General features: G+C 42.5%; 1 protein-coding gene across 1 annotated transcript in view; it reads left to right on the top strand.

Moving 5' to 3' along the window:
* The first annotated feature begins 2,269 nt into the window (after positions 1-2,269).
* The window catches only part of WFS1 (wolframin ER transmembrane glycoprotein), a 46,046-nt gene continuing 37,435 nt past the window's right edge, over positions 2,270-10,880 (top strand). Inside the window, exon 1 of the mRNA XM_086612033.1 lies at positions 2,270-2,468. Within this exon, the coding sequence (XP_086468159.1) occupies positions 2,270-2,468 (199 nt within the window). The remainder of the gene's footprint in view (positions 2,469-10,880) is intronic.

Genomic DNA, 10,880 nt, shown 5'->3' with positions numbered 1-10,880 from the left:
GTCAGGCGCCTTCCCCAGCACTCGGTGACCGCTCGGGGCGGCCCCCCCCTATCCCGCTCCGGCGCCGGCTGCCCGTCGGGGCCCGCCGCCCGGCTCCGCCGCTTCCAGGCCGCGCTCCCGTCCCGGCCCGCCAGAAGCCGCCTCACAGCGGCCGCCCCACAGACCCTCTCCTGGGGGCGGCCACCGCCCCCGACACCCCGCGCTGCCATTTTGGAGCAGCCCAAGCCTGCCCCGGCCGCCTCCGTCTAGATACCGCCCCTCGCCCCCACCGCCGGGCAGCCGCCCCCGGCCTGCCGCCGCAGCGCGGGGAGAGGCTGCACTCGACGCGCTGCCTCCGCCGCCCCGGCAGCGCCCGTGCTCCCCACCGCTACCGCTCCCCGCCTGCCCGCCCTGCTTCGCCTCCGCCTCCTCCTGCTCCCCCCGCAGCCCTGCCCGGCACCGGCGGAGGCCTCCCCGGGGCGCGGCGGGCGGTGAGTGGCAGCGGCGCTGTCCCCTCAGCACAGCGCGGCGGGGAGGGGAAGGGGCGGTGGGAGGTGAGGGGAGGGGAAGGGGCGGCGGCCAGTGGGCGGTCCGGGGCCGCCCCGTAGGGCTGCGGGCTCGCGATGCGGCCTCAGTTGGCGTCTCGCCGCCTCTGGAGCCGCCAGAGAAACTTGTCACTGGGAGTCCGCGCTGGTGACTTCGCTCCGTTGGGCTCGGTGAGCGTCTCGGGCGGCAACCTCGGGCACGACGGCCCGAGCGGCCGCCCGCCCTCCCTCCCTCCCTCCTGCCGCGCTCCGCCTGCGCGCCGGGGCTTCCCGGCCTTCCGGGGTGGCGGCCGTTGCCCGGGCACCCGCCGGTCCCGCGGGGAAAGAGGCCGAGCCAACTGCGGCTCTCCCGTCTCGTCCCGCCCCGTCCCGTGCCGTGCCGCCCGCCGGGAGCGGCCGGGCGGCGGCAGTTGCAGAGTCACCGCCGGCAGCGAGGCTCGTCCGGGCGGGGCGGGCCCGCGGGCGGCCCCCGGCATCTCCCGCCGCGCCGTCTGGCTTCTGAGCAAACCCGGGCTCCTCGAAAGTCTCACCCTGCCTCCCGTTCCCGGCGTTCTTAATAAATCTTTAGCCAGATCTAAGGGCTAGCTTCTGCGCGCGGCTGAGCCTGCAGTCGGGAAACTTGGTGGCGTCCTTCGTAGGACGAGCGCAGAGTGACTTGTGGGACGGGAGTTGTGGGGTTTTTTTGCTAGCTAACAGCGAGCTAAGTGTTTTCCTGCTCATCACACGTGTATTGGAGAGATGCCTTTGTTGCCCGGCTCGCCTTTCTGGAAGGGTTCTCCCCAAAAGAGCTGGAATCTCACCGCGAAGCATCCTCTGCCGCTGCCGGCTGGGCTGAAGGCTCAGCATGTCTTAATCTTACTCGTGTCTCTTTCAAAGCGCTAAGGTCAAGTTTAAAACCAGATACAAAGTAACTTTTGTGGTTGTATAATGGTTAAAAATACACATGCTGGTTTACAGGGAAGGTATTTTAATCTCTGTATTTTCCTAGGACTCTTTGAAGGTTGAACTGAACTGTGTTGGTTTATTTATAACTTGATATAGAAACATAATACAGAAAGGCATTTACTTATATCAGTAAAATATTTTCTGGCTTAGGGAAGCTTAATTTTGGCAAGCAAGTTGTCTAAATTAGAATATGTTTTACAGTGGTAATATTGCTGGTACTTTTAGTGTCCTGTTGTGATTTTAGTGTGCTTTAAGTGGAAGAAGTTGTTGGCTGAGTTAAGTAGTGTATCTTTGTTTTGGCAATGCTACTTTCACCTTCTACATCTTCTACTTTGTCTTCTTATCTTTCTTGTCTTTCTCTGCCTGATTAAGTGGTGGCTGTGAACCAGATGTTTGATATGAAGTGAATTTTTCTGTCGTTATGGACATGTTAGTATGGTTCCATAAAAAGTTAGGGGCTCGTCTTTATTTCTTGCATGTATAAGTAGAACATGAGATTCAAATAATTTAGTTACATGCAGTATTTACAGGATTGATTCATTAATTTTAGCATGTATCTACACTTGAAAGTAATTTCTTATTTAGTTAGGAAAAAAAGGCAGTCACTATTCTGGCACAATGCTATATATGGTCAGTCTTATTCAACAATAGCTGCGCACACTTGGAATTATTGAAATATGTATAAATCTTGAAGTTGCTATCAGCCTTCTTGCCCTTTTCTAGGCTTTTGTTCAACTAATTATACAAATCTAACCCTACTATCTGACAATCAATCATTATTCTTTTCTTTTATAGCTAAAATGAATTCAGATCCTGATCCCCCCTCAAGTCCCTCTCACTCCCAGCTGCATCTTGGAAGGTCCCAGCTAAATGCTGCTGCTGTGGACCATAGTAAGAACAGTCAACAATCTGGACCATCCTCAGGAGATACTGCAACTTCTTCTTCTTCTTCTTCAGTTCCTGGCTACTCCCATAGCAGGGAGAAAGCTGAAAAAAATGGTAAGTATGAAAACAATGTTTATGCAAAATTGGCCTATGTTAAACATTGGGAGATTCTTGTGTGTGTATGTATTCTAAACTCTGTTTAAAGAGACACTGTAAAGTAGAAAAATAAATTCCTCCAATTTCTTTTAACCTGTTGTTGTGGAAGAGACTTTTCTTGTGCAGCTTACTTTGTGCATGTTTTTGAGTTTTTCCATCCAATTTTTCATATGTGTACAGAGCAACAGGAAAGACATTTGTTTGAAAAAATGGCAGGAAGAATTAAATGTAATTTAGCGTTATATTAAGGTTTTGATTTAATTTCTTTAGCAGGCTAGATTGCATGCTAGCCACAGCTTTAATATGGATTCTAATGTGGATGAATAGATACTACCGTAATGTAGACTGAGGGAATAATAAACCGATACACGAAACCAGAGCAACAGAAATGAAGTTAAAATTAGCAGGCAGATAAGAAATTGGATTAAGAATCATGATACGCTTTGAAAGGCAGAATTATACTTCCCCCTCCCCTTCTCCCCCCTGCAGTGTGAACCCATTAAGTTTCAAAGATTGTGAAAACTGATGGGATGAGTGAAACGTCTCATGAAAAAGATAGAAAGAAAACATTTGACTCCTGTATTCAGCTGCTGAGTTCCAGTTTTAAATTCAGTTTGTAATCTAACACTTGTGCAAGAAGGTCTTGTGTTCAAGGTCTAGCAAAATTAGTGCTCTTTAACTTTCTTTAAAACTGGACTTTTGATTCTGAAACCGTTTATGTGCATGCCCTTACATTTATAAACCAGAGTCACTCTATTGAAGGTAATAAGGCTACTCAAGAGTTTAAAATTATTAAATGTGTGAATATTTATATGGCGTCTATCGAATGCAGCTGAGCTCTGCACATAGTTCAGGCCAATATTGTGGCTGTGTTAGCACATCTGCTGTTTGCATCTAATTCAGCATTCACTGTTAGAACCTTCTGGGTTCTTTGTTAGTAAAAGGCACATTGCAGACAGAGAATTTTTTGGATACCTGAGTTTCCAACATGCCTCAGTGTATCGTTACTAATGTTGTCATCTTGCCCGCCTGTAAAAGAATTCAGAGATGACGGAGAATTGACAGTTCTGACAATTACATGGTCATTAATTTAGGATCAGTGCCAACAGGTATGTTTTCTTTCTTTCTTCATTCTCCAGTTTCTTAGTATGCTTCAACAGGGAAAGAATAACAACAGTATTAGGAATATGGTATGGAGTTATCTTGGGCTTTGTTATAATATGATTTGAAAGAGGAAAACATAGGTTTCTGTTGTTGGTGCCCACATTCATACGAGATTTTGAAAATGAATACAAGCTATCAATCTAGTGGTGTTTTACACAGAGATTCTGTCAGGTATTCTTCTTTATCTCATCTGGAGATATTCTATATAAGTATTGGGCTTTTAAAATCATGTCGAGTTTTGTCTTAGTTGTCTTTACAGGCCTGTGTATTTACTAATGATCTCCATGCAGTTTTGTACTATAGATGCTTTTGTTTGTGCCCCTGTAAAAGAGGACTTTCGAGCATTGATGTGTTTCTCCATTTCAGTTGTGACTCATTCCTGATTACTTTAAAGCTCTTCCCATGAAAATCATCTCAGTGCCTGGTGCCACTGTCATTGCCCTTTCCATCCCCATCTTAATATACACAAGTATTTAATGTTGCAGAATGAGCTACTATTGCCATTGTGTCACGTTGGAGTCTCTAACAACCAGGATTTTAGTGGATTTAGATAGCAAATGTGTTTGATAAGATCATGTTTCTTCATCCAGTGTTTTCTTCTATGGTTATTTTAGATTTCTGTCATTTGTCATAATACTAAGAGTTCCTAGAACTGAAAAGTCATTTAACAGGAAGAAAGCAGAGAATTTTTCTTCCACCCATGGCAGCATTGGTCATCAGAACTTAAAAATGGGGATTTTAGTAGGACTTCAGAAAGAAGTACAAATAGAGAGAAATACAAATTTACAGTCATGTATGTGCATATGAACAGATATGAAAAAAGTGATGTCTCAAACAGAAAATAGGCACTTCAGCAACTTTTGAAATATTTGAACTGACAGAGAAGCTATTCCTTGGAATCAATAGACACTTTACCAATAAATAATATTCCAGTTGCTGCTAGGTCAAGGATCTGATCTTGTCCTGGTTTCAGCTGGGTCAGAGTTAGTTCTTCTCTCTAGCAGTTAGAAGAGCTCTGTGTTTTAGTTTTGATCTGGGATTCGTTATGAGAAGAATGTTGATAGCTGATGTTTATAGTTGGCACTGAGGTCTCAAGGACTTTTCAGCTGCTGTGTTCTTGCCAGTGTGCAGGAGCACAACAGGCTGGGGGGGAGCATGGCCAGGATGGGGGGTCCACATCTCTCCTTATGATTTGTAGTTAGATTTAGGATTGAGGCCAAACTGGTCAATTAGTATTCCATATCATGCAGCGTCATGCCCAGTATAAAAATGAGGGACAGTCAGAAAGAAGGGCCTTTGCTCTTCCAGGACTCACTTTCGGACTCTGAGTGCTCTCTCTGTCTCTGTCTTGCTCTCTATTTTTGGGCCTACCGTTCGTCTGGGATTGCGGTGTTGGGACTTATCTGCTTCGGGATCATTAATTTGGGACGAGACGGGCCTCGGTCAAGGGGCGATGAGCAATTACACCGTACATCACTTGTTTGTACATATTTATCATTGTACATGTGTATATATATATATTCATATATTAGTAGCAGTAGTAGTAAATTGTTCTTATCTCAACCCATGGTCTCCTTTCCTTTTCTCCTTTAATTCCCATCCTCATTCCCAGGGGGTGGGGTTTGGGGAGGGTGAGTGAGCGGCTGTGAGGAGTTTCGTTACTGAGCGAGTGGCCTAAACCACGACAGATCTCTTAGCCATGGCGTGTTGTGGTCTGGTTGTATGGAAGGACATATGCACTAGAACAGATGTTCTGGGTAGGGCTGTTCCAACTTCTTTCTTGGAAGATTAAGAAGTCAGTTACTTCGAATAGTCACTGTGTGTCACTATGATGATGATTGTAACTCTGAATGGTGTAAAAAACAGACCAGCATATTGCTGTACAGAAAGCTATCTCAATAAATACTATTAAATATATGGAACACACCTCTTTATTACTGGTTTAAATATCTTGCACAAAATTCTACAAACTTAAATTTGTAATACAAGTAACTTAAATAAATCAGCCATGATTTCTGTTGGAGAAGGGGAGATGCACAATGTCCATCTCAAATATTATCTTGAAAGGCAGTTTTACCTTAAGCCTGTCTACCCCATGCCCTTCCTGCAAGGAAGGTTACTGGCATCCTGGGCTGTGTTAGATGAAGCACTGCCAACAGGTGGAGGGAGGTGATCCTTCTCCTCTGCTCAGCACTGGTGAGGCCACACCTGGAGTGCTGTGTCCAGTTCCAGGTTCCCCAGTACAAGAGAGACATGGGCAGACTAGAGAGAGTCTACAAAGGGCTGCTAAGGTGATGAAGGGGCTCGAACATCTCTCCTATGAGAAAAGCTGAGAGAGCTGGGCCTGTTCAGCCTGGAGAAGAGAAGGCTCAGGAGGATCTTACCAATGTCTATAGATACCCGAAGGCAGGGTGCAAAGAGGACGGAGCCAGGCCCTTGCCAGTCGTGCCCAGTGACAGAACCAGAGGCAGCGAGCACAAACTGGAACACAGGAGGTTCTCTCTGAACATCAGGAAACTTTTTTCTTTTTTTTTTTTCCTGCTTGTTTTTAACTCTGAGGGTAGCCAAGCACTGACACAGGTTGCCTAGAGAGATTGTAGAGTTTCCATCCTTAGTGATACTCAAAAGCTGTTCTGGGTAACCAGCTCTAGATGGCCCTGCATGAGCAGGGGAGTTGGAGCAGGTGACCTCCAGAGGTCCCTTCCAACCTCAACCAGTCAGTGATTCTTGAAATATTCTTGCTGATGTATCTGTATTTCTGATATGTGCTTTTTCTTACAGTCTCTACTTATATATGCTGTGTTTAAGGCTACAGCATCAACATGAACATTAAGTAATTTATTTCCTGAAAGCACTCATCTCCTACTCCTGCAGCATTATCCGTATTTTGTAGCATAATCCAGCAAATTAATGAATGTCTTGGCTCTGTCTCAATAAAGCACTTAAGCACACACACATCCTCAGCTGCACAGGTACTTTATTTGGATCAAACTCCTATACTATAGGTTTTTTTCTTTGCAGTTTTTCAATTTGCCTTCTGCTAATGTATCATTAGGTAGTGTTTTTGTTATTCCTTGTATAATTCATTTCACAATGGGAGGCTTTGAGAATTTATTGTGCAAATCAAATCTGGATTTAATGAAAAAAGCAGTATCAATTGTTGAGCTTGAGATGATTTGTAGATACTGTTTTCATTGCTTTAAAAAAGAAAAAGAAGGTATTCCTATTTCTGCCCAAAGCTGATGCATTCTCTACAAAACTTCTGGCTGTATAAGTTATTGGTTTTTGTGTATGTGGCAGGGATGGAATGAATATCAATACATCAACTCTCATATTTAATAATCCTGGACAGGACGTTTATTAGTGAGCAAAGCATATACACTACTAATTAGGGCTTTTGAAATTTTAAAACCATTGAGTCATCAATATTCATGTAAGCAAATTACAGGAGAGTTGCCAGTTGCTTAAACAAAAAAGTTCTGCCATTATTTTAGTAGTCTGAGTCAAGAGGAACATAGTGTATAGCAAGGAAGACCAGTGGCTGCTTGCTGATGAAGTCTGTAGAAACAGGCTAAGACTCAAATTTCCTAACACACTTTTACGCCGCCCAGGTGCACAGGCCTCTCAGTTTCTGGCCAGCTGCTACATAACCCTTTCTGACACTTCTCTTGCATCCACTCTATGCATCTGCTTTCCTTTAGATACAGCCCTAAAGCAATGTGAAAAGAAGTAGCTCAGATGAGAGCTGTGGAGATGCCAACACTGGATTCTACAAATAGGCTTAAAAATATAATTCTTGCTAGTGGAACCACTTCCTCTATGTGTACACCGAGCAGAGATAGGAAAAATGCATCTTCAACATGTTCACTTAGCATGTGACTATCTGAATACTTCTGATTAGCATGTGACTAATGAATACATTAACGAAAATGTTTTTGGAAGAGACGCGTGAATTCACACGCCAGTTAAGTGGTCTGTGTTGCTGAGTTAGAAGGTAGCTTTTTGTGGCCCAGTGGGTGTTTCACTTTTGATTCGGGTGAAAAGGAAGCAGGGTTGAGAAAAGCTTCTCACAATGCAATAGTGATTGGATACTTGCCTGGGATGTCTGGATTCAAGTAACTGCTTCAAGTCAACTGTAATGGTAACTTGAACCAGACTGACTCTCACCCCGGGTGAATATTTATTGTGCTGCAAGTTTTCTGGAGGTGTTACCGTTTCTTGTAATGCTTAAGTACTTTCAAGCATGTAAAGTGTCTGTCTTAAAAACTGACTGTCTGCCAGTCAGCAGGGAAAAGAGGACATCCTACGATAATGGAGAAATCTGGGAGGCAGTGTGAAGGTGATTATTTTTTGTATGTGAATGAAACATGTTTTATTTGGGTTTTTTTACATCATTCATGTACATTTGCTAGCCAGTGTGGTTGGAGAGAAGGAATTGGGTAGGAATTCAAAGGTTAGAGTTTGAGAACTTTTGAGAGCATTGCAAAGCTGCATTGCAGTGCTTGAAGAAACATCTCTTTTGTTAAGGAACTAATTTTTGTTTTGTCCATGTTTTTGCTGTTAAGGAAATATACACAAATCTCTTGCTCTACAATCGAGAACACATGGGGAAGGTATTTGTACTGAGAGCTTTGCAGACAGAAATCTATTTCTTATGTTTTGTTTGTAGATGTGCAGAGTTCTGCTTGTACTTAGGAAGGTTATGAGGCTTTTTGTATCTCTTGGAAGAGAATTATTTTATAAATTGCATGACTTAGGATTTATAAATAGTACAAAAAATTTCTTCTAAACAGTTTACAACACATTGTAAGAATGTACCACAGTACGTCGCCAAGGCATTGCTAAATGATAGCTGAGAAATAGGGAATCTCTCTAATGTACAAATGTTTTTCAAGTGGTAGCCTCTTCCACTTAAGGTTACAAAGAACCGTTGCTTCAAAGCTCTATTTTAGCACCTCTGTCATTGTTTTCTGGCAGTTTCCTCATACAGACTAACTCTCAAGGCAAAGTGAAATGTTTGTGCAAAGCTTGAAGAAACCTCAGAAAAATCTTTGATTGTTAGAAGGGGAGAATTATATCTTGAAGTATTAATTACTTAACAATTTATCTGTCAGTTTTTTAATGCCCCTTCAAACTTCACCTGTAATTACTCAGGCTCCTGGAAAGCTCATTTGCCAAGCATTGCTGTGGAGGAGAAAGGATTCTATCCAAACAAAAGTTAATGACTGTATTTTCACTTAAAATTTTGGGACATAGTCATAGTCAGTACAGAACAATGGGAATTGGCTTTTTCAGGTCTACTGCTATTGTCAATAACATGCTGGTGTGTTTACCATACTTAGGAGTAGGATTGGACATGCATTTATTTGAGGAAAGATTCTCCATCTTTGCTCTTTCACCATTTGAAATACTTGTTTATTTGTTTGTTTGTTACTGATTACAATTTTTGCATTTGCACAGTGAACCAGATTAAGGAAAATGTCTTAGCTCAGTCGTCCTCCTTTATTTTTCAGGTGGATCAATTTCCTAAACTGTGTTTATGATGACGCAGTCTCTGTTCTAGCATAGTCCCAGGGTGTAGAGGCATAGAAACAAGCAGCTGAAGAATAGAAGGGGAAGAGCTACATTCACATTAGTAAATCATGTAATGATTTACAAGTATTTCTGTAAATTGTTCCTATTGTATACATTTAAAAAAATAATCTAGCATTTGGGTTACAATCTTTCAATTTAGCTTTCTCTAAAAGGAATCCACTATGCGTGTTCCACAGTACAAACAAAATGCATTAAATGGGAACAGTTGGAAAGTTAAAAGTACATTCCTCATCTGACCAGCTCTCTAATATAATGCATCTGCGTTCATCAGCAGCAAGAACTGCTAATCTCTGCAGATATTTTCCAGTGGCTTTGGAGGAAGGCATTTGGAAGTACCTAATATCTATACATTCATCTTCAAATAAAACTGCAACAAATCCCTGTTACAGTACAGTAATCAAGGAGAGACTTGAAACTGTTCTGCTGTTTAAAGGACCTGTTGCAGAAGCAGAAAGCCCACTTCATTGCAGAAGTTAGGAAGGTAAGACTAGAGACAGAAAACTGGGAAATAAAACCAATGCTTTGCAAAGTCAGTAAATTGAGAAGTGCTTACTAAGCAAGTTAATAAAGTGCTGTGGACTTGCAAAACAATTGGAGTGGGTCTTTTTTAAGGGCCACTCTATTTTGACAGTAAGCTAATGAACTGCTAGATTGTCTGTGTGATGCAGAGCCTAAACTGCAGAATTGCTGGAATTCCACTGAGTGTTGTGCAGGTTGTTATGATAACTTTAGGTCTTCACCTACAAAAATATGTGGGCTTGGTGAGGTTTATGATATCAATTTTCTCACATTGCTTTTCTGTAGGTTACATTTTTCTTTCTCTCTCTCTCTCTTTTTTTTTTTTTTTTTTGTAGGGAGGGTTAATAATGATAATTTTCAACTAAAAAATGACAAAAAGCTTATTTATTTTTGAATCTCCAGTTTTGGACATGTTAGATTTATCCCAGCTCATCAATAAAGGAAATGCTGCACAGAAAAAGCAGCAGGGCTGTCTCATTAGCTGTGTGTAAAATTATTATAATGACTTTAAATGATCATCGTACAATAATAGCTATGCTGGAAAGAAATACCTTTTAAGAATAGTTTTCCTTCCACTTTTAAGATTTATAGTCTCTATAATATCATCATTCTTAGTCTTCCACCTACATGCTTTTTCTTTTTTATTGCTCTCCTGACGATTTGCCTTCATTTTGTGGGGGTGCAGAAGTTGTTCCCTTTTCAATTTAATGCTATTTGATGACTTGCAATTGTGATGTGACTAAGACTATTATCATATCTACAAACGCATTGCTGCTCCCAGAGAAAGCAAAATTGAGTCCTAGACTTCAAGACCTCTGTAAACAACTGTTATGCCCTTATCTCCTGTCCCTGTTATCACCTTTAAAAATAGAATGCTTGGCAATGTATGCTAATATAAATATTTGTAATTGTTCTTGGGCCAAGGGGAACCATCTTAACATCTCACCATGGAAGCGGAACTGCAGAGAAGAAAAACATGCAATGTACTGTTAATTGTACCAAGCCCTTACTTTGCAGTTAAGGTAAGAATCCAGGAGGCTTCTGAGTGGATGAAAGGATTAAACACTCGTGGATGAACATATAAGCATCTAA

This window comes from Tauraco erythrolophus, chromosome 5 (assembly GCF_009769465.1).
Source record: "Tauraco erythrolophus isolate bTauEry1 chromosome 5, bTauEry1.pri, whole genome shotgun sequence".
Lineage (NCBI taxonomy): Eukaryota > Metazoa > Chordata > Aves > Musophagiformes > Musophagidae > Tauraco > Tauraco erythrolophus.
This window is presented reverse-complemented; position numbering and strand designations above follow the sequence as displayed.